The 24,120-nt window shown below is 46.4% G+C and overlaps 1 protein-coding gene across 1 annotated transcript; it reads right to left on the bottom strand.

Annotated features, from left to right (window-relative positions):
* Positions 1 to 5,028: 5,028 nt before the first annotated feature.
* Positions 5,029 to 22,894, bottom strand: BVES (blood vessel epicardial substance). The gene is made up of 7 exons (XM_054393042.1): positions 22,684 to 22,894; positions 21,186 to 21,310; positions 17,519 to 17,706; positions 16,407 to 16,515; positions 14,081 to 14,248; positions 12,508 to 12,649; positions 5,029 to 5,279 (listed from the first exon to the last, which is right to left on the bottom strand). Exons 1-7 carry the CDS (start codon positions 22,892 to 22,894, stop codon positions 5,155 to 5,157), a joined length of 1,068 nt encoding a protein of 355 aa, XP_054249017.1. The 3' UTR covers positions 5,029 to 5,154.
* Positions 22,895 to 24,120: the final 1,226 nt, after the last annotated feature.

The raw sequence follows: 24,120 nt of genomic DNA, 5'->3' as shown, positions 1-24,120 counted from the left end.
GTTTTTTTTAACCTGTCAATCATGGATATTGTGAGGTTCAAAAGAATTACTTGATTAAAAATAAAAACATATAACATTGGCATTTACAGCAAGCCTTTGAGTTTTGTCTTTACTTGTCTGTCCTCTCCTGTGAGGACAGGCTGACAGAGTTGGGGTTGTTCAGCCTGCAGAAGAGAGAGGCTCCGAGGAGACCTTCTTGTGGCCTTCCAGTATCTGAAGGGGGCTACAAGACAGCTGGGGAGGGACGTTTTAGGGTGTCAGGTAGTGATAGGACTGAGGGGAATGGATCCAATCCAGAGGAGGGGAGCTTTAGATTAGATTTCAGGAAGAAGTTACTAACCATAAGGGTGGTGAGACACTGGCACAGGTTGCCCAGGGAGGTGGTAGAAGCCTCACCCCTGGAGGTTTTTAAGGCCAGGCTGGTTGTGGCTCTAAGTAACCTGATCTCGTGGAAAGTGTCCCGTGGCACTAGATGATCCTTGAGGTCCCTTCCAACCCTGATAATTCTGTGATTCAAGCCTCATCCAAACACTGGGCAGACCTTTCACATCCACCTACATTCACTTAGTTTTAGGGAGATTACCTTCAGAAAAGAGAATTTGAGTTACAGAAGCAGCTGCTGGGGAGAGAAAAAAATGATGCATATACGGACGGAACAAGGAATGCTGCAGGAATTGCACCCCAAGCCCTATTCAGCTCTCAAAATTAAACCACAAGATTCTATCTTTTGGGTCTTGCTCTGAGTGAGAACACATTGGCCATTGAAGTGATCAGGCAGCTGGGTTATTCTCTGGGATAAAAAGCTTTTGGTATCAAAGTCTCTTCCCTTCCTGATTATTTCTCCCATAAGGTATAGGCTTGTACATATCCAGTACCTGCTGATGGAAAATGATTTGAGAAGTTGTTTGTTTCTTAGAATTAAAGTCCTGCTACCTACCATCACCTGGAAATGGCATCTCTGGATTACCTGGAGTGTGCTGGTGCAGTGGCAGCTCACCATTGCATGGTAAAACAGGGGAGGGCTTCTAGATGCTGCCTCCAGTGCCTCTGTTTCAATGCAGGGCTCTGTGCAGGGAGGATTAACAGCAAAATTTAACAACCTCTACTAAATACAAGGCAGAAAGAGTATTTTTTTTTCTGTTTGTATAAACACCTGCAGGAAGGGGCTGCAGACTACACACCCACTATCTACTCCAGACAGAAAATTACATCCTCAGCACTCTGCTGTAGAGCTGCAGAGGGGGACACGCTAGGCAGAGGATGGAGTTAATTCTGTGGCTGTCCTCCTGTTTATAATTTAGGTGGTGGCCTGATTAATTAAAGACTTTTACAGCAAAGTGCTCTGCTGTGCCCGGGGGCAGCTGCTACCTGCAATGCTGTTGACCTCCAGGGACCAGCAGTCCTGTGCAGAGCATTGCCCACTGCACGAGTGCAGAGCAGTTGCCACCCAGCCCCAGGCATGTTTTGGAGTTGCTGCTTCTCAGCTGGCATGCAGCTGGTCGATCTGTGGTTCCTGCTGGGTCAATATTTAGCCCCAGGCCTTGCTGCACATCACTTAGCCCACAAAAAAACTTGATAGACTCATCTTGGCCACTGCTGACTAACTGTGCTCCTGGCAATAGTACACAAAGCTCAGGATTTTCACCCATTCTGGCTTCCTACACAGATTTCTATGGCAGGTGGTGGCACTGCCACACTCTTGGTCCTCAATATTCCAGAAAAAAAAAAAAAAAAAACAACCAAAACCCAAATGTACTTTGGTTCTCTTTCCCTTTTAGAAATGTGCTGAATTGCCATGCCCTAGGTTCTTCAAAGCAATTAGCTAAAAAAAAAAAAAAAAAAAGAAAACAACCAAAACCCCCAACAAATCCTCTCCTCAAACCACCAAACCCAAACAAAAAACAAAGAAAGAAAAACTTCAGCTGGAACAATCCAAAATATTTGGGGCAGACTAACCAGACATTGGGGGAAAAAAAACTGGCTGAAATTTACTGGAGTAACTTAAAATAAGCTAAACTTGGAAGCATTCTGGAAGCTGCCTATGAAAGAAAGCAGAAATGCTCTTTCTCCCCCCCGCAAGGCAGCACAGCAAGGGTGGGGGCTCAAAGCACAGCAGGTTCCTTTCCATCCAGCCCCTGCTGCTTTCATCTCTCACTGACCTACCCTGACAGCTGTGACAAAAAGTCACAGTCAAGCCTGCTGAACCATAACTTCTGTGGAGTTTCAAGCCTGAGAGTTCCTGAAAAGCAGTTGCCTGGCCCAAAGCTGCATGGAGAGGAGCAGAGGCTCTGCTTGGAGCCCCTCTGCCTGGCAGCCACAGCCTGGGAGGGGGAAGGCGGCAGCAGCAAGTGCCCACCCCAGAGCTCCCTGAGCCCTAGGATCTGTTTCTGTGTAGCAAAAGCCAAGGGGAATTAAAGCCAAAGAACTGGAGGAACAGACTCATGAGTCCCACACCAGGGGATTTAAAGCCAAAGCAACAAAAAGGAAGGTGGCAAAGGACTGCACTGGACTTGCTTTTCCCAATGGCACATCAAGTGATGGCCCTGGACTGGCCACTTCAAGTACAGCCTTGCTGCCCTGAGGTCATTTTAGCTGCCATTTACCCTATCAGCATATTTGTAAGTGACTTAACATACACACAGATGCCACAGAGGGCACAACGGGAGCACAACCATCTCCCTCAGGTATTCCACCCTCCTCTCATAAGACCTCTGGACAGGACTTAGCTTGCAGGAACTGTGCTGTGGGCAGGAACAGCTTCCTAGGCAAAACAAATGTTTTGGCTGCTGGATTTGGCAGGAGAAAGCTGAGATTCTCCTCTCTACCAGCTTGGCTGTGCCATTTATTATTCCCCCCATGCCTCCCTCCAGCATTGAAATGCTGGATGAAACAACACAAATAGCTAAGTGGGCAGCAAACAGGCACAAAAATTTGTTGCACATCAAGAAAACTGCATGCAAGAAGCTACAAACTGTGTTGGAAGCATCAGGTGCCCTCTTACCAGACAAGAAGAGGCTGAATGGAGACCTGATTGCTCTCAACAGCTACCTGAAAGGAGGTTGCACTGAGGTGGGGGTCAGTCTCTTCTCACTAGTGTCAGGTGATAGGAGAGGAAACAGGCTCAAACTGAACCAGGGGAGGGTTAGGTTGGATATTAGGAACAATATCTTTCCTGCAAGAGTGTTCAAGCATTGGAACAGGCTGCCCAGGGAGGTGGTGGAGTCCCCATCCCTAGAGGTGTTCAAAAACTGTGTGGACATGGCATCTGGGGACATGGTTTAATGGCTATGGTGGTGTTAGGCTGACTGCTGGACGTTCTTAGAGGGCTTTTCCAACCCAAATCACCCATTTCCAGGGGATTTCCCACCACAAAGCCCAAGACAGAAAGCAAAGTGACAGGGTACAAGAAGAAAGGGCTGGTGGGAGAACAAAGAAGGTCAAAAGTCTCTCTCAGTTGGTTTCCTCTGGCTACAGAAAGAGACACTGGCAGGTCCTGAGGGCCACAGGGCTCCTGGGGTCACCCAGAGCCCCCCCAAAGCTTCCCAAGCCTGTGCCGGCACCGCCAGCATCCAGCCGCACTCCTCACCCCGCGCCTCTCTGGCAGAGAGTCAAAGGGGGAAGGATTTGGGTCACTGTGAGCTTTTGTCAGAAAGGTTCCCTAAATTAGCGCCTCTCTCTCAGATAAAAGGAAGATGCCAGCCCATCCTGGGCTTCCCCATTCATCAGCCCTAATTACTTCGTCTCATCCCTGTCTGCTATTCTCTGGCTCCCAGCCAGGCACTGGCAGCCAGGTCACAGGTCAGCAGGGAGGACAAACCTCTGCTTCCCTCAAAAGGATTGAAACGTCTGAAGTGGAACTTCAGCAGCTCCCAGAAAGTGCCCACACCTTCAAGTGCCCACACCTTCTGCCAAAGGCTCCAGCAGCAAAAAGTAAAGCGCTCTCACCTTCTACAAAAGGCTCCAGCAGCGACATGGTGAGACCAGGGCTTGGGCAGTCACTGCTCCTGCACAGCGTTCTCTGGATGGTGCTTGGGTTGTTCCATCTCAGGAGGACAGTCACTGTGCCCCAGATGTGCCTTTAAGATCAAGTCCAACCATTTTCTAACTCTACCAAGACTGGTGCTAAACCACAGCCCTCAGCACCACATCTCTGCCTCTTTGAAATACCTCCAGGGATGAGGATTCAACTGTCTCCCTGAGCAGCCTGTGCCAGGGCTTGAGAACCCTTTCAGTGAAGAATTTTCTTCTAATGTCCAACTTAAACCTCCCCTGGTGCAACTTGAAGCCATTTTCTCCCATGGGGTTGGAGAAGAGACCAACCCCCACCTGGTTCCAACCTCCTTTCAGGTGCTGCTGTTGTTACTAACAGTCATGAGGCAGTTCTCCTCCTGGTGTCCCCACCCAGCCACCTACCTGACCTTCTGAGGATGGGGTTCCCAGCCCAGCTCAGACAGGCATCCAGGAGAAGCAGGTTCATCTTTTCTTCCTGCACTCCCTCAGAGGCAGGCAGGGACCATTGGGGAAGAGGCAAAGCAGCCACCTGGGATTGTGAAAGCTTTAGGACTGCCCCAACACGAGCTGCCAGAACCAACCTGCTGCTCCCCTGCTATGCTGCACAATGCACCCAAATTTTACTGAGGCAGGCTTTGACAAGAAGTGTCCTATTTACCTGGCCAGGAGGGCAACACTCACTCTGCAAGAGTCACACTGCAGCTGTCAAACACTCCTCTAATAACTAACAGGGAAGTAGATGCTGTCCTCTTCTCTTCATACAAGCCACAGCTGGGCTTGGGTATTAGTGCATTAAGGTTAATGGTAACATATCAGCTCTGCTGACTGGATGGTGAGGAAAACAAAACAAGTTTAAGAAAGCACAAAGCACATAAGAGGCTTCACAGCCAGTTCAGCCATTTCATACTAAATTTATGATGGCAAGAGACAAAGCAGAAATAAAGCAAAGACCCACATCCAGCTCTTTATTTGTTTTTATTTTACTTAGAAGTAAAATAAATCCATCTAGAGCCACTGATGTACACTGTGGTAAATCTGAACATGGAGAGGTGGTTTCAGCTTCCAGCTTCCTCCCAAAATTCAGCTTCTTCCTCTTGCACTGGGGCTTTGTGCAAGCTCTGACACACCTGAGAGCAAATCTGTTCAAGGCAGCTGCTGGAGTTCAAGCTTATCAGCAGATGGTGCTTCAAAGACATCATCTTCAACACTTTCTTCTATTGGCTTCATTTTTGCTGAAGTTCTCAGGTAGGGAGATGTCCGGCCTGGGCCTGCCACAGTTACAAAGAAATTCCCAATTAATTCCACAAGAGAGGCCTGCTACATACACCTAGGTGTGACCAAGTGTGCACAACCTGATGGTCCTGTCCTAGTTTTGTAAGTGAAGCTTTGTTATGAGGCCACAGGCATGAGGAGATTCCAGATGTGGGACAGTTGTGCTCTGTAGGCTAGTAGCATCTGCAAGGTTCAGTCCCTGCAGCTAGCTACAGGCACAGCATTCTCCCCAAACCCTGCAAATCCAAGGCTGTCTCCCTGGTGATTCCTCACCCTTATGCTCACCCACTATTAGGGGATGTGGAGAGCTGCCCCAAGTCCCAAAGGTAGGTCCACTCTGCCTTGGCTGTGAGAAACCCCTCAGGGTACTGAGCAAACCTCCCTGGTGGCTACCTGATCACAGCCCTAACTGCCTTAAGAGCAGGATGAAAAATACAACAGCCCTGCAACTAACCATAAAGAAACCAAGATGCAGAGGTGAAGGCCATGTAACTGCTGGCTGACAGGGACTTCATTGCTCTAAGACAGTCTTAGAACAGCAAAGACTCAGAGCTCGCCAGAGCAGAGCACACACAATGGCCACTGCTGGTAAGACACTAAATGAAGTTTGGCTGCAAGTTACCTCCCTATTGTAGTTACATTTTCAGCCTGAAGGTTAAACCAGAGAGCTCCTCTGACTTCAGCCAAGCAGATTTATTTCCCATTGTTCATTCTGAAATTGCTTCTGCATGGGGTTTTTGTGTTTGTTTGTTTGCCCTCTTGGTACCCTCTTCTAAAGTTCAACCACCACAATGGCCCAAGGCTGCAAACAGCTAGCATGAGATGGGGGAAATCTCTGCAATACCATTTTAGAGAAGTAGTGGTTGTCTGACAGATCCTCTGTGTAAAAGATTAAAAAAAAATTAAAAAAAATCCAAATTTTCATGGAAAAAACCCCAATATTCATAAGGCAACTCTTACTGTAGAGTTATTCTTAGTTCTTAAATTCCCACTTGATTAGCTAGAGAGTAAACAGCTCTGCTGAGGAAGCATGTTTATGAGGAATGACTCCTTTGTGCTGAGTGAGTTACACACAGGGAGCAAAACACTAAGCCCAGGCAAGAGCAGCAGGTGCCCACATCCCTGCATTTCTAGAGTCACATTCACACAAACTACTCAGAATTAGCTTTTGAGAACTTTGTTAAAGATTAATTAGTATTTTAACCTTGGAAACCTACCATGGCAAAGGATTATTTGCACACATTCTAAACGCTGGAGATGTTAAGGACTTCTTTGTTATGGCTCTATTACCATTTTTAGACTGGTAGTAAGAAGCCTTTAAGGCTGTTCAACAGGCTCCAACACAAGGTTTAGTAGTGTCAAGTTGTTTGGTTCAAAGGCATTGGTCTACTGATGCCTGCCTTCAGCCAGTGTTGGACAGATGTTCAAGAGGCTGACTCAAATCTTGAGCCCAGGCTTTCCATACACTGCTCTGTTGCCACCTCTCAACACCTAAGCCTCAACACCTGCTAAAATGGCATTTACCATGAAACCAAACCCTCTTTGTAACCACAAGCTGGGTGAAACACAGGGAGCACACAGCAGGAGCTAATACAAATAAATACCTGCTCTGGAGCCCACAACACAAGGAGGACATGGATCTGTTGGAAAGGGTCCAGAGGAGGCCATAAAGAGGATGAGAGGGCTGAGAACCTCTCCTATTATGAGGACAGGCTGAGGGAGTTTGGTCTGTTCAGCCTAGAGAAGAAAAGGCTCCAGGGGGACCTTAGAGCAGCCTTCCAGCACCTGAAGGGAACCTACAGGAGAGGGACTGTTTATAAGGACATGCGGTGATAGGACAAGGAGCAATGGTTTCAAACTAGAAACTAGGGTAAATACAGATTGGACATTAGGAAGAAGTTCTTTACTCTGAGGGTGGTGAGACACTGGAAAGGGTTGCCCAGAGAAGTTGTGCATGCCTCATCCCTGGAAGTGTTTAAGACCAGGCTGGATGAGGCTTTGAGCAACCTGGGCTAGTAGGAGGTGTCCCTGCCCATGGCAGAGGGGCTGGAACCGGATGATCTTCTATGTTCCTTCCAACTCAAGCCATTCTATGAAAACAAAACCTTAGTTCAGAAGTTTGCAAACACAGATTTACAGACCAGAAACGTGAGTGACCTTAACCAAGCAGCATAGAGAGACTGCATCACTACAAACAAACAAACCACAACCAAGAAACCAAACCCAATTTCATTTCCCAACAAATGACATTTGGATGGACCATAGATGGCAAACTGAAGTATCAGGAGATAAACCAGCCCCCCCTCTTTAATACCTTTTTGAGGATGCTTGCTGAGTTAATGTGATGTTATCAACAGAAAACATCATGCTGCAAACGACTCACTCCGTAAGCATTATAGAACTCTTGTTGGTTATTTCCTTAACACAAAAGCAAAGAGTTAGTTGTGTTGCTTAGTTAATTAAAGTTCAAAACACAGCTTTGTTAGCAATTGTAGTTTGGCACCTACTGATTAGTACTTTTTTTTTTTAAACCTTTCCACTGGCAAACACTTTGATTAAGAGCTTTTATTTTCAGTTTCTTGTGAAAAAGGAGTCAAAGCTTGTTTGTAGAGCAGGTAAAAGCATAGGTTTGTAAAGTTTGAATTATAAAAATCTTCACATTTTCAAGGAATAAAATCTGCTTGTATTGTAGCAGCAAAAAAAAAAAAAAAAATCATATTTACCATGGGATGCTTTGGTTCACACAACAGCCACATAGCTATGACAAGAGAGTGTTCCTGCAGGGGTCCTATGCAGAGAAGTTTCTCTTATGCATTTATTTTTAATTAAAAATAAATTAATGTTAAAGGTGATCAGCTTCCACATGCTCCTCACTAAACGTTCTGAGGGTCTGAGGATTTTGTTTGTTTTGTTTTTAAAATCATAGAATCAGTCAGGGTTGGAAGGGACCACAAGGATCATCCAGTTCCACCCCCTCTGCCATGTGCAGGGACACCTCACACTACATCAGGCTGGCCAGAGCCTCATCCAGCCTGGCCTTAAACACCTCCAGGGATGGGGCCTCAACCACCTCCCTGGGTATAATAAGCAAATAATAATTGCAATTGGAAATAAGCAAATCATAATTGCAGGAGAAGGATTGAGAGGAACAGCACCGGGCCAGTAAACCTCAGGGTGTTCCACAGGCTGCATCTTGAGAAACAGACCAAAAAACCCAAAGAAAACTCTGACTGCTGCACTGAGAGCACCCAGGAGAAGGTTTCTAAAACCATCAGGGTTAAAAGAAGCCAGTGGTGAGACACTGGAACAGGCTGTCCAGGGAGGTTGTGGATGCCCCTCCCAAGAGGCGTTCAAAGACAGGACGGATAAGGTCTTCAGCAACCTGGGCTGGTGGAAGGTGTCCCTGGTTGGAACTGGATGATCTCTAAGGTTCCTTCCAACCCAAACCATTCTATGAACATGTGGCAAGGTAAGTAGCAAGGTTTTGTTCAGTTTTCCCTGTGACCTAAGGGGTAAAAAACCCACAAAAAAAAAAAAAAAAACAACAAAAAAACAACAAAAAACAAAGCATGTCCACCATCCACAAGGAATGGGAAGATCTAAGCAGAGATCACCTTGGTAGCAAACCCACCAGTGGCAATGACAGAACCCAGCAGTAACTAACAAGGCTACCTTGGCAGAAATAAAGATGGAAGCATCACACTTGAGTGAGATAAAGAACCCTCCACCAAGAGCTTTTATCAGCCCTTTACAGAAGTCAGATTTCACATCACCCAAAATGCAAAGAAGAAACACAAACAATACTTCACGGGCTGTGTGGGTGACACCTCCACAAAACCAAGGGCAGTGCTGGACTTGGGAGGCTGCTGTCACAGCTACTGCTGCCAGTGGGGTGGTGGCACTGTCAACTACACCAACCACTGCTGGCCTGACCAGCTGCAGGAGATAAAGGACATTTAAACCTCTCTTTTGGGAGAGGTGCACCCCACACACCAGAAAAGATGGCACACAATCCAAGGAGAAGTACAACAGAGAAGTGTATTTATGAAGGTTGTGCTAAGCATGGACACATCTCAGGGACCGATGTCCTCAGCTGAACAAGTCATGCATTTAGATCAGCTTCTCCCCAGCCTGAAACCCTGCTGTGTCCTGCTGCTGAGGCTAACAGAGATTTCTAGTCCTAGCTGATGGCACACACACAGGTTTACAGTTTCTCTCAGGGCACATTTGTCCAAGGGCTCTCTACACAAGGGAGTGGCTTCAACTTCATGGAGCTTTGATGTGGGAGAAGTCAAAAGCCAGTTGAGAGCACACAGGTAAAGATCAGAGAACAGCCCAGCACAGGAGACTTCATGGCAGGCATCTGTTACAGGCTGCCTGATCAGAAGAGCAGGTAGCTGGAAGGCTTCTTTATACAACTGGCTGAAGCCTCCTGATGGCAGGCACTGGTGCTTGTGGGGAGCTTTAACCACCCCACAGCTGGTGGGAAGGCAACAGGGCTGGGAGCAGGCAGTCCAGGAGGTTTCTGGAGAGTGCAGCAGGCAACTTCTTCACACAAGGGATCGATGAGCCAGCTAGGGAAGGTGCTCTGCTGGACCTGCCACTGATGAACAAGGAAGAACTCATCAGGGAGCTGAAGGCAAACTTGGCTGCAGCATCCAGGAGCTGGTGGAGTTTGAGATACTGAGAAGTGTGCAAGACAAAATAGAGTTACAACCCTAGAGCTGAGGGCAGGGGGCTGTGGCTTGGTCAGAGCTCTGCTTGGCAGGAGCTCATGGGACACAGCCTGCAAGGGCAAGGGCACCCAAGGACAGGTGCTTGATCTTCAAGGACACCTTCCTCAAAACACAAGGAGAGTCCATTCCAGAGCACAGAAAGTTGAGCAAGCATGGGAGAATTCTGACATGGATGAACAGAAAAGTCCTGGGTGAGCTTGAACACACACAGAGTGAAAGCAGGGATGAGACGAAGAGCAGAACAAAACCCAGCTGGCAGCTGCTTGTCAGCAGTGTCCCTCCAGGGCCAGTAGATCAATGCCCTGGAGGATGGGATGGAGTGCAGTGCTGCCACCTGCACAGACAACAGCTAAGCAGTGAGGGAAGCCAGAGGCTAGGGTGACTAATTTGACTAACTGATAGGCCTCCAGAGGCTGCAGAAGAGAAGTGACAGCAACCACATGAAGTTCAACAAAGGCAAATCCCTGCAGCTGGGACACACTAAACCTAGACAGCAGTAGAGCCTGGACATCAAGTGGGTGGAAAGCAGCTTTGCAGAAACAGACCTGGGGGTTCTGGTGGACACAAAATGGACTGTGAGCCAGCAGAGTGCCCTTGCAGTGGAGAAAGCCAGCCACTTACTGAGCCACATCAGCAAGAGCATAGCCAGCAGGTCAATGGAAAAAGATGAATCCCCACTTGGGAGGCAAGATCTGGAGTGCTGTATCCAGCTTTGGGCTTCCTCATGCATGGAAGACATGGACATAGTGGAGCAGGTGCAGTGGAGAGCAGCCAAGATGGTCAGGGGCTGGAGCTCATAAGGGCCATGGAGAGGCTGCAGGAACTGCATGTGCTCAGCCTGATGAACAGGATGCTCTTACTGTTGTCTTCAGCTACCTAAGGGAAGGATATGAAGAAGACAGAGCCAGACTCTTCTTGGAGGCATGCAGTAAAGATCAAAGGACAACAGCCATGAGTTGCAAAAAGGGAAACCTTTTTCACCACAAGGGTGGGAAGGCCCCAAAACAGGTTGCCCAGAGAGGCTGTGAAAATCTTCTGCCTTGGAAATACTCAAAGCTTGACTGCTCATGGCCCTGAGCAACCTGTTCTTGCTGACCCTGCTTTGAACATGCTGTTGGCCTAGATGATCTCCAGAGGTTGCTTCCAGCCTCAGTTGCTCTGTGATTCTAAATGTCCTTTCAGGGAACAGGGGAGAAATGAGGAAAACAAGACTGTAATTCTCATTTAAACTATATCCTAGGTGTCACCCTTGACATTCAGGTTGCCCAGAGAAGTCGTGGATGCCTCATCCCTGGAGGTGTTTAAGACCAGGCTGGATGAGGCTTTGAGCAACGTGGGCTAGCAGGAAGTGCCCATGGCAGGGGATTGGAACTTGATCTTTAAGGTCCCTTCCAACTGAAGGCACTCTGTGATTCTAGTAGGGTGAAACATTAGCAAGGCTTTTGCTGGGCATGCAGATTATACCAAGTTAAGGAATGAAAACAGAGACCCTCCAACTCTGAAGGAGTTCCTGGATGAGAACTGTGAGGAACACAACGGAGAACAGATGATTAAATGGGCAAGCACAAGTACTTTAAAACACTTTCTCTTCCTAGCAGAGAGTTTAATCACAACAGTCGACTGCAAGTGACTTTTTTCTTCATGTATTTCTAATTACTCAATTGTATTTCCCAAATTAGGATAAATAATCCTGTATAACCCTTTTAAATATCATTAAACTAACAGCTGAAGTTAGATGAGTAAACTGAGCATTTTCAGGGTTTCTTTTTGTTGTTCAAAAGCTGCTTTCAGAGCTCAGGCTGCTGCTGAAGTTTAGATTCAGGGGAATTAAAAATAAACAATAGCAAAAGCCTAGAAAGAATCATTTAGAAGGTTTCTGTAATGGAATACATTCCAAGAGTAGAAGCAAAAAGGTCAGATGTGGTTTCTTCATCTGTTCTCTACTACTCCTGTCATACAAAGCACAGGAGAGGAGAGCCTAATAGGACATCTGGAGATTTTCCAGGTGGCATCCAAGCCTTGGTTGTACACCACATCTCTCCAGACCCTGCCAAAACAAACCAGCTCAGGAGAAAGTGCAGAGCACCGAGTTGCTGAGGGGAGAGGTTTTGTTTGGGTTTTGAATTTCTACAAGCAGCAGCCAAAGGAGATGCTACTGGGACAGGCACTCCACATTCACAGTTTTGTCCCACTGCTGTAAACATTCCATATCATGCCCTCCACGTTCACATTATGCCAAAAATGATGATGATACTTGCTGCTTTCTTGCCAGGCTCTACAAGAGGTAGCTTCAGCTGCAAACAAAGCCTTACACATCCTCTGATTTCCCTACAGTCAGCTCCCTCCACTTAGCTAAGGCACAGCAGCATCCCAAACCCCTACAGCCTGCTGCCACTGGAGACAACAGGAGCTCTGCAATCACCTCCTAGCTGTGATCAAAACTAGCACCTTTTGGACCATTTCTATGGGAAGTACTTGGAGCACTCACGAAGGGAGGATGCAGAGGAAGTCCCCCGCAGAAACATCTGCAAGCCATCCTCACTGTCACTGGTGCTGGCCATGCTGTTCCTCATCTGCATCACAGAGAGCTGGGAGCAAAGGCTGGGCTGTCGATCAATCTGCTTGCAAGCCTGAAAGGGATGAATCCACAACATATTAATAAAGGTATCAGGTAAATTAATGGGAAAATCAAGACCTCCTCTACAGGAGATGCTGTGGGCTCAGCCATTCATCAAGCCAAGCACTGCACAGGATCTTCTGCTCTAAGCAGTGTCACCTGGCTCAAAACGAAAACAGATGTCAGTAATCTATTAGAGCGTTGAAAAAGGAGAAAAACTCAGATTAATTAGGCAATTTTAATTGTTTTGCGCTGGCCTTCCCATGTAATTTCCAACAGAATGGTTGGCTTTTGTTCTTTGATGGTTAATTGTTCACGCTGTGATGCTCTGCAATTAAACACAGCTTTTATGATGAGCCTGGTCCTCCTTGCTACACAAGGCAGCATGCTGGGTAGAGAGCTCAGCAATTCAGATCTTAACAGGAACTTCTTCATTGCATCATGTTAGAAGAGAGTAAATGTCATTCCTTCCTGGCATCTGATCCTTTGGCCCTTGAATTTACTGAAGACAGATTAAATGTATCACATGAACATTATCCTTTGCCTGTCAGATGACTTTAGGAACTTCCATTTGCTTTGAGCAGTCTTCCTGAAACTGTCAGATGGTCTTGGGAGCTTCCATTTGCTTTGAGCAGCCTTCCTGAGGCTGTTGAAATGCCTTAGGAGCTTCCATTTGCTTTGAGCAGCCTTCCTGAAACTGTCAAATGGTCTTGGGAGCTTCCATTTGCTTTGAGCAGCCTTCCTGAGACTGCTGAAATGCCTTAGGAGCTTCCATTTGCTTTGAGCAGTCTTCCTGAGACTGTTGAAATGCCTTAGGAGCTTCCATTTGCTTTGAGCAGTCTTCCTGAGACTGTTGAAATGCCTTAGGAGCTTCCATTTGCTTTGAGCAGTCTTCCTGAGGCTGTTGAAATGCCTTAGGAGCTTCCATTTGCTTTGAGCAGTCTTTCTGAGACTGTCAAAATGCCTTAGGAGCTTCCATTTGCTTTAAGCAGCCTTCCTGAGAAGTCTCTGCACTCTAATATTTATATGAAACTTGTACCTGAAGTATTCCTGCAAGCCAGGAAGCTGTTTCAGTGTATGTGAAAGGCAGTAATCAATGACAAAAGCATAATAGATAACTCCACTGAACATTCTCAGTCAGGAGAAGCATCTTTTTAGCCATCATGTCTCCTCCCTGGCTAGAAATATTTCTGCCTGTCAATCAGTTCTGACCCTCATTTGCTAAATCTTTCTTGCCCATGACTGCACCACCTTTAAACCAACCTCCTGACAAACACCTTACACTGTCTCAGAATTCGGCACTAAAAGGCAACGAGTGTGAATTCAGCAGCTGACAGTATGCTAACAATGCAAAGAAAAGGTGCTTTAAGACAATTTAAAGTTGAAGTAACAAAGCATTTGTGTGGTGGAGGAAGACTGCCAAGTGAAATCCCTTTTTGCTTACCTTGTCGTTTAAGGTGGGGTCGTTCAAGGAATAGAGTTTATTGGTAATATCTTTGCCAATAAGGTACTTAAAGATCTCATAAAGGAATGGCTCAGATTCCAGGAAATAAGTCAGCCTTTCCCTGGACCAGCACAGGAACTTGCAGTTATCATCTGCAACAATGGTGACCTGAGAAAAGACATGCTCAGAATCAGCACTTCTCTTTTGCTCCCAAATAAGTTGCACCATTGCATTTGTGCTCCCAGCTAAAGGAACTCTTGGAGCCACAAAACTTAGAGCAGCTGAGGGAGCTGGGATCAGTTAGCCTAGAGAAAAGGAGGTTGGAGATAGGTGGGTGTTGGCCTCTTCTCCCTGTAACAGGTGATAGGATAGGAGGAAAAGGCTTCAAGTTGCCCTGGGGGAGGTTTAGGTTGAACATTAGAAGAAACTTCTTCACTGCAAGGGTTCTCATGCAGGCTGCCCAGGGAGGTGTTTGAATCCCCATCCCTGGAGGTGTTTCAAGGAGGCAGAGCTGTGGTGCTGAGGGTCATGGTTTAGCACCAGGCTTGGCAGAGCTAGAGAATGGTTGGACTCAATGATCTGAAAGGTCTTTTCTAACTGCAGGGATTCTCTGATTCTACAATTCAGCTACCAACAGCCACAGAGCAGCTTGCAGCCTCTCCAGGCAGTCTGGATCTGCCAGGCTCATCCCCCTGTGCCAGCAGAGGGCAATGACACACCAAAACCTGCACCACTCAGGGCTACCCAGCTGTGGTTTTTGCAGAGGAATCCACCCAGGCATCAGGTGCTCTCTGCTATTGCAAGCTAATGTTACATCCTGAAAATTAAAACATATATAAAGCCTATGAAATAAAGGGAACACATCCTTGGAGCTGAACTTCAGCATGTAATGAAAGCAGGCAGGCTGAGGAAGAATTTGTCAGCGTGGCCAGCAGATGGGGTCCTTAAGATTTGAATCCTCTTGCAGCAGCAAGGCTGATTTGGTTTATGTGGCAGCAATAAGCCCAGCTCAGGAGTGGAGGATGCCACACCACACCAGATGCTTTTTAAGGCAGGCAGAAGACTGAGGATTGAGCCTTTTCCCTTCAGAGGGACCAATCTGTATCCAGTGGGTTACAAGAGAAACAGGCTGTGCCAGGAGGGCAGAATGCATCTGGGCAGTTCTCTTGGCATTGAGCCTAGTGTTTGACTGGAAGATGGGACATCAGCCACTGATTTTTAGAGTCTGTATTGCTCTCTGCTCCTCCACTTCTGCCAGGGATCACCCAGTCAGCCACAGTCTGGTCATTATTACACACGGCTAAAGAACTTCAAGTAAGAGACAACAAAATAACCATTCCAGTTCTCTAACAGTGTTTGCTCCCAGGAGCTATAGGACAGTATGAGAGGGAATGGATTGAAGCTTGAGGAGGGCAAGTTTAGACTGGAGATTAGGAAGAAATTCTTTCTAGTGAGGGTGGGGAGACACTGGAACAGGTTGCCCAGGGAGGTTGTGGATGTCCCCTCCCTGGAGGTGTTCAAGGCCAGGTTGGATGAAGCCTTGAGCCACCTGGGCTGGTGGGAAGTATCCCTGCCCATGGCAGGGGGCTAGAACTGGATGATATTAAAGGTCCCTTTCAACCCAAACCATTCTATGAATTATTTTAGCATGTTCAATCCATTTCTGAATCTATGAATATCCCTTAACGTAGCAGCACAATTACACTGCTAGACACTCATACCCTTACCTTCCCCCCTATGAATATCTCTGTTCAAAATACTGTGACCTCTTTCAGCTTCTTTTGCCTTGAGAACTTTCAAAATAACAGAAGCATTAATCCCTTTAGATAAATACCAATCTCAAACTACCAGTGCCTGAATCACAGCATCACCATGGTTGGAAAAGACCTCTAAGATCATCAAGTCCATTAGTGCTTCATTTTAGTAACACCAAATATGCCAATAATTAATTTTATTTTCCCTTTCTGTTTTTCTTTTGTTTAACCAGTGATCAGACTGCTCCCATCTTCTTTTTCCACTAAAGCTCTCAGAAGTTATTTGCCCTGAATAATCCCTTAACACTAAATAAACTTGCAGACAGTAAAAGAGAACAGAGCAGCAGAGGGCAGACTGCTCAGCAAACACCACCCTAACATTGTTTAAATGCCTCACAGCCTTTCAGAGTTACTCTAGAGATGGTCCCTCATGGATAACCAGTACTAGACAGTTGGCCAAAAAGGAAAAAATCATGCTAGTCAAGCAGTTCACTGTTGATGGAATTCATCCTCTGGTGTTGAATGACCTCATCAGCTTCTGATCCAATGGCGTCTAAACCAAAAACTGGTACCTGGAATTTCTCCCCCCGGTTGATCTGCGTGGAGCGGAATTCGGGAGAGTCGATAAAGGCACAGGGGTAAATGTTGTGCAGGAAATGCCCTCGGTAAGACACCTTCATTCTGCAGATGGAAAAGAGATGGGACAACGTTTTAAAAGGGCTGGAAGCTGGGCAGTTTAATTCTGAGTTTGCATATGAGTATTGACGATGAATTTAATTCTGAATTTGGCTGTGAGTATTGACAATGGTACAGCAGTAGGTGACAGGCAAAATGTGTTCATCCTCTGGAATTTCAGCCCCAGAGCTGCCCTGTTTGCCACCTAAACCTCCCCTGACTCCAAGCAGAACAGGCTGCCAGCCAATCTGGGCTGCCAAACGTGGTGTGCACCCTCAGAACCAGAGGAAAGAGGTCTGCAGGGTTGTGCTTTACAGCCAGAGCAGAATCAGGGTTTATTTAGGTAGTCAGCTTTGGAGCAATGGGCAGCTAATGACTTAAGGAAAACAATGAAGCAACAAGGTTCCTTAATGACTTCAGGAAAACAATGAAGGAAAACAGACTGGTTAAAACATTGACCAGAACTTAGCAAGAGCTTCAAGAGTACAGCCTGGCCATGGACAGGACCTGGCCTGGGTCCTGTCAGTCCCTGGGCAGTGCAGCTGCCCCTCTCTGCTTGCACATCTATGTGCAATGAATCAACTCCAACAAGCTTGTTTTAAAGTCTGCTGGAGGGGCATTTTTTCCCCCCCCTTCCCTTACGCACAATTTTTTTTTAACCTTATAATCTGAGAATGCACTGAGAAGATGACTTAGATATCTAAGACTCAGACAAACCTCTTGCTTGTTCTGGAAGACTCTGCCTTTGGTATTACACAAATATAATTCCCACTAAAACCCACACAGCTGCACACACACCTGGAGACACACTATGCTCCCAGTAAGAAACATCACAGCCATTTGGAAACAGTGGCACAAAACAGTCTACACCTACAGACCATTCAGCCCCAGACCATAACTCTCTGTAAACAATAACATTTAAAAAGCTAAACAAAACCCCCAACAGCTTTCTGATCTATTCAGCTATCACATATAGCATGAGACTGGCCCCAGGCTTCATAGAACCTACTTCCCCTTCAGCAGGATGCTTAGCCTATCATCAACTGAGGTTTTATCTTCTGCAGCATAGGCTTGACCTGTCTTTAAAGTCTGAATGTTGCAGAATTGTCCAGTTAGTTTCTGGAAGAGCTCTGGAGGCACATGGAGAGGTTCAAACATTCTTTTGTAGAGGCTGCTCAATTCCTTCTCTATCTTGATCTAGAATGCCAAGACAAAAAGATATCAACAAATACAGATGCATTAGTTAAAGAAGGGTGAGGCTGCACACAGCCTTTAGTTGCTGCATTTGAGGAACATCTTTGGCTTCCCTTAGGTTTCAGGGAGAAAAAAAGTGCTAAAATGTGACATTTTATCCACAGACACTGCCTATGACAGGGTGACCAAAACCTTACCTAAAAATAGCCAGACTGGCACCCTGGTGCTGTAGAATGCTGTTCCACCCAAGGAGCACATTAAATCAGACACAAGGTGTCTTCTGAGGCTTCTGCTGATGTAACAGGGAATAGGACTGGGGCCAGAATTACAGGGGGGACAAAAATAAAAGAAAAATCCAAAAAGAACAACAAGAGGTTGCCTGCATTTTTCACACCACATGCATCCTCATGCAGGCCATCTCTCAGGCTCTTCTGGGAGCCCCTTCCATCCCTCAGCTTCTTGGCTTACTTGCAGTAGAAAAACAAGCAAGTCCTGAAAAACAAACCCATCCTATTGAAACCACATGGGATGAGGGAGGAAAAAACAACCCCAAAACATTGCCAGCTGAACATCCCACATCCAGGAGCCCACCCAAACTCAGGCAGCAGCAATGAGTGAAAGGATGTTGGCTGAAATCCACCAGCCTGGAAATCTTTCCTGAATGAAGGCAGCAGGGAATGAGACAGTGTCTTGGCCTCCCTGAAAGCAGAGGCAGCCTGAACAAAGCCTGCATATCTGCTGGGAGGGAAACAAATTAGAACAATAAGCAGCAGATAATAAAAAGATAAAATATACAGAGAATAGAGAATAAGGAAAAGCATAAAAAAGAAACAAAAAAAAAGGAAGGAAAGGAGAAAGAGTCAGCACTTCAACAAATGGGAATGTTCCAAGTTTATACAGTTTTCTAGATTTGTTTCTATCTTAATACTACAAACAAGGGAAGGAGAGAGAGCTGGAGCACCTCTCCCATAAACACAGGCTGGCAGAACTGGGGCTGTTCAGCCTGGAGATGAGAAGGCTCCAGGGAGACCTTAGAGCTACATTTCAATATCTGAAGGGGACCTACAGGCAGGCTGGGGAGGGACTGTTCAGAAGGGCTGTGGGGACAGGGTGAGGGGCAATGGTTTGAAATTAGAGCAGGGGACACTTAGGTTACACATTAGGAGGAAGTTCTTCACAAAGAGAGTGGTGAAACACTGGAACAGGTTGTCCAGGGATGTGGTTGAGACACCCTCCTTGAAGACATCCAAGATCAGACTTGATGTGGCCCTGGGCAGCCTGCTCGGGTTGGAGGTGACCCTGCTGACTGCAGGGGGTTGGACAAGATGACCTTGGAGGGTCCCTTCCAACCCAATGCAATCTGTGACTCTGTGGACACTGCAGATAGACTTGAGATGATCTGCCTCATACCAACTCCTCACCATTCATGAGCACAGCTGGCTGCTCCTGCAGCCATGCCTGTGGGTCATCTTCAACTCAGCCATATGGGTAGGTACAACGTTTTGTTCAGCAGTGGTGGAAATACACTGGGATGCTGCCAGAGCTTCGAATCAGAGCTCTGTGGAGACACTGCTTAGACTCTCCCTCAGCTTCCACTCAGACTAAAAAAGCCAAATCTCTAAAGCTCCAAGGAGTCAAAACCACAGAACTAATAATCTTCTGGTCAGAAAAGAAACTCACTGCTGTCTTGCATGCTGCATTTAATAAAATAAATATTTAACATCTGAACATATCAATTATTCATTTGGTAATAGGACTAACTTGTAATTATTCTTCCATTCCTTTATTTCCTTAAAAACATAATTCGTGGAGATGACTAAATAAAATTGATTTTGAGATGGGCAATACAATAGCTGCAGACAGAAAATCTCACTCAAAATGACTTCCTAAGAGCTTTATTTTATATATTTTTTTTAAACTGCTGTGATTTTAGGTGGTGCCTCAGGCAGCATGGGCATGGCTGACTAGCAGAGGCATGGTGCAGCTTCACCATGCTGTCTTGATGACATGAATGGATTGAATATGCTAAAAGAACTCATAGAATGGTTTGGGTTGGAAGGGATCTTAAAGAGCATCCAGTCCCAACCCCCCTGCCATGGGCAGGGACACCTCCCACCAGCTCAAGTTGCTCAAAGCCTCATCCAGCCTGGCTTTGAACACCTCCAGGGAGGGGACATCCACAGTCTCCCTGGGCAACCTGTGCCAGTGTCTCCCCACTCTCACTGGAAGGAATTTCTTCCTAATCTCCAGTCAAAACCTGCCCTCCTCAAGCTTCAATCCATTCCCCCTCATCCTATCACTACAAGCCCTTGTAAAAAGTCCCTTCACAGCAACACAAACCAAAAAGGATCTTACCCTTAACTGGGAAGATTCCTCTCATGGAGCAATTTAAATGGCTGGAAATCTTCACCACACATCTATAACCGTTCAGGAGTGGATCAGTCTAGGTGGTTTTAAGCTGTCTTCTAGGCAGGACAGAAGTCAAGCTTTCTGCTGCCTTGCCAGGAGAACAGGAGGTTGCTAATTTCCTAGCTGCTTTCTTGCCCAGGCTGTGTTGACTTGAAGAGCTTATTTCCAGCTAGTGATTATATTGTACCAGCTGTTCCACACTTCCAGAATCACAGAGTGTTAGGGGTTGGAAGGGACCTCAAAAGATCATCTAGTCCAATCCCCCACTGCCAGAGCAGCATCACCTAGAGAATGTGTCTGATCCTGGGCAGTTACCCCTAACTTAAAAATACATAGATAAATAAATATATAAATAAAGAAATACATGTCCCAGAATGCTCAATTTTAAGTATCTTAATAGGATTTGATTTCAGGAGGTCTGTATGCATGCACTTTGGTGGGTAGGAGGGTGGGGAACATGACAAAACAACAAAACAAATCCACTACAACCAACCAAACAGACACCCACAACAAAACCCAAAACGAAACAGAGAACACACAAACCCACAACAAAACCCAAAACGAAACAGAGAACACAAAACCCACAACAAACCCCAAAACGAAACCCACAACACACAACCCACAACAAAACCCAAAACGAAACCCACAACACACAACCCACAACAAAACCCAAAACGAAACCCACAACACACAACCCACAACCCACAACCCACAACAAACCCCACAACAAAACCCAACAAAACCAAAACCACCAAAGAAAACACACAGAAAAAAAAAATCCCCAAATACCATTTCTGGTCTCCCTGCAAAGAACACACAGCCCCTTCCTTACCACCAAAGCCAAACACAGACAAAGCCAACCACAGGTGACTTCTTTTCAAGAATATGGACTTCAGGGAAATAATTCTGTACTGCCCCAGATCTGATGGTCTGCACCCTCCCTGGAGCAGCTAACTGCCTTTATCCAGAAGGCCTCCTGCCTAATTCAAGAGCTCTGTGTAGTTGCTTGGCATTTCCAGCAGACCTGGGCAAAACTGAGTTTGTGTTGCACCTTGTGCAGCTGTGGTACCTACCGGCCTCCTTTTGTACACCAGGTAGATGAAATGTAAAAGGTTGACCACCAAAAACACAGAGTTCCAGATCATGATGTCCAAGGCACAACGGTAGAGTGTAGCCCAAATGATGAACAATGCACAGCCTGGAAGAACGGAGAAAAAGAAGTTAAACTGTTGAGAATCAACCTGATGAAGAGTGGCTGAAGGAGCTGGGGATGTTTAGTTTGGAAAAGAGGAGGCTGAGGGGAGACCTTTGCTGTCTACAGCTACTGAAAGGACATTGTGGAGAGGTTGGTGCTGGTCTCTTCTCACAGGTAATTACTGGTAGAATAAGAGGGAATGGCCTCAAGCTGCCACTGGGCAGGTTTAGACTGGACAGCAGGAAATGCATTTTTCACAGGAAGAGTTAGGCATTGGAATGTGCTACCCAGGGAGGTGGTTGAGTCACCAACTCTGGATGGGTTAATGGTTGGACTTGGTGATCCTGAGGGTCTTTTCCAACCTGAATGTTTCTGCATGTGAAATTTCACTGAGCTGTAAACACACCCATGCAAAGTCAGCAGGCATGTGTCCCCTGGGTGCAATCATCACACCCAAAGCAGTGTACCCTGCAAGCTCTGCTGCAGTCAGGGCCTGGGGATCCATGCATGCACTGGCAGCAGAGCCACAATGCTACAAACAAGCACTGAGAGCAGGATGACAGCTGAATGGAGTCCTGTGGCATGGGACTGCAATCCTGGGGTGACAAGAATTCAGATCAGGACCAGGGAAAGCAGAAAGGTCCAGCCCATAATGGGACTCAATGATCTTAGAGGTCTTTTTCAACCTGAACAGTTGTATGGTTCTATGAGGGGTGACAGCCACACAAAAGAAGTTCTTTACTATGAGGGTGGTGGAGCACTGGAACAGGTCACCCAGGAGGTGGTGGAGGCCCCATCCCTGGAGACATCCAAAGTCAGGCTTGATGGGGCTCTAAGCAACCTATCTAGAGGAGGATGTCACTCCCTGCTGACTGCAGGAGTGCTGGACAAGATGACCTTTAGAGGTCCCTCCCAACCCAGTGCATTCCGTGGCTCCATAATCAACCTCTCAAGGCAAACCTTACTTCTTGCAGACACAACATACTTACCTGAAATCTAACATGAAGGTCTTAAGGATCCAAAGACTTAACTATGATTTGGAATTTAATGAACTTGGAGCAGTCAGGCATGTCTGAAGTAAATGGGGTCCACTTGTTTTCTAGTTGACATCTACACAGGTTTGAAGATGTGAGTTGTATTTCTGGGATGTTTTAAGAACCTAGACATATCACCTTTCTAGATTAAGTCTGTCTGGGTCAGAGCAGAGCAGACCTCCTCCATCAAAAACACCTTCAGAAGAGTACAACAGCTATGAATACATGCTGGAATCCCACTGGAAGCTGAAGGGACCAGGAGAAATATCCATAATGGTCCCAAACTGGTATTCAGTGACATGAGAGATTATTCTGCAAACCTCTCTGGAATGATTCTCCTACCTATGGTCAGCAGGCCACGCAGAAAAATCATGTGAAGATTCAGAGTGGTTGGAATAACCAGGCCAACTGCAAAGCAAATGTTTGCCACGTGGAAAACAAGGTGATGGATCTCTTTCCAGTTTTCACAGGCAGTCTCATTGAGTGTGGCATTTGAGTCTGGAATAAAACCTAGTGGAGTGACAGTGAGTGGGCTCATTGCTGTAGTATCCATCTTGGAGACTCCTGAAATAAGAGAGAGAGGGAAAAAATTAAAAATCACTGTGCTTTAAACTGAAAGAGATGAGACACTGTGGTGTCTGCATGCCAGGTGCCCAGCAGAGAAGCTCTGTGACTTCCCTTCTTGGATGGGCAGGGCAGGGCAAATCTACCAAGAGACTCATGGGTGGGATAAGGACAGAGAGACATCAGCCAGCAGTTGCCATTGTGGGTAAAACAGACTCACCTTTGGGAAACAACTTTCCCACCGGTCAAGTCAGAGTAGGATAATGAAAAACAAAACCTAACTCTTAAAACATCTTCCTGGGCTTCACTTTCCTCCCAGTTTCTCTACCTCCTCCCCTGACAGCAGCACAGGGAACAGGGAGGTTTCTTCACACATCATTTCTGCAGCTACTTCCCCCTCAGGAGGGCTCCTCACACTCTTCAACTGCTCCCCCATTAAGCTCCATGGGCTGCAGGAAGGCAGCCTGCACCAGTGAGGTCCTCACTATGGGCTGCAGGGAATCTCTGTGCCTGGAGCACCTGCTCCTTTCCCTCCTTCACTGACCATGGTGTCTGCACTTCTTGGGCTGTGAAGGGATTTTGAGTTGCTTCACCTCTTCTTATTATCCTCCCTGCAAACAACTTGTGTGCAAGGCATAAGCAAGCTTGACAAGTTCTGAAATGAGTCTTTTAAATCCCTATTTTACAGGGGGAGTAAAGAAATCAGAGAGAAAACCTCTAGCAGTTCCCCTTCGATGCTCAGAGCCTGTCACTGCTGAGGCATGCTACAGAACATGCAGAGGCATCCTGCAGGATCAGACACTAGCACAGACACAGTGATATCCATATCTGGAGAGAAATAACTGTCAAGGAAAAAAACCCCAACACTTTAAACTAGTTCTTACCAAAGTACACAATTCACTTACTTCTTAAAGGCTCAATTTCCTCTTTTCATTGCTACATTAATTATTCACAAAGGTTAATTACAATGTGGGGTTTTTGGCACAAAAATTCTACACTAAATTGCTACCAATGATCACAGGACATTAGGGGTTGGAAGGGACCTCCAAAGATCAAGTTCAATGCCCCTGCCAGAGCAGGACCATAGAATCCAGCACAGCTTGCACAGGAACACATCCAGATGGGTTTTATCACAGTGCTCAAATAAACTCACAGTCCAGGTAGCACACAGGCACCACCCAAACCTGCTCCTGTTTTCCTCCAGCTCTCTTGCAT

This window comes from Indicator indicator, chromosome 27, assembly GCF_027791375.1.
Source record: "Indicator indicator isolate 239-I01 chromosome 27, UM_Iind_1.1, whole genome shotgun sequence".
In the NCBI taxonomy this organism is placed as follows: Eukaryota; Metazoa; Chordata; class Aves; order Piciformes; family Indicatoridae; genus Indicator; species Indicator indicator.
The sequence above is the reverse complement of the archived record's forward strand: the minus strand, read 5'-3'. Positions and strand labels throughout refer to the sequence as shown.

Bases quoted from the DNA above. Each gene is read 5' to 3' on its own strand.
- BVES (XM_054393042.1), bottom strand. From the start codon at position 22,894: ATGGATACTACAGCAATGAGCCCACTCACTGTCACTCCACTAGGTTTT. The intron at 21,311-22,683 runs GTAGGAGAATCA...CCGTTCTTCCAG, and splicing joins GCGTGGCCTGCTGACCATAG to GCTGTGCATTGTTCATCATT. The intron at 14,249-16,406 runs GTACCAGTTTTT...GTCTTTTCTCAG, and splicing joins ACCGGGGGGAGAAATTCCAG to GTCACCATTGTTGCAGATGA.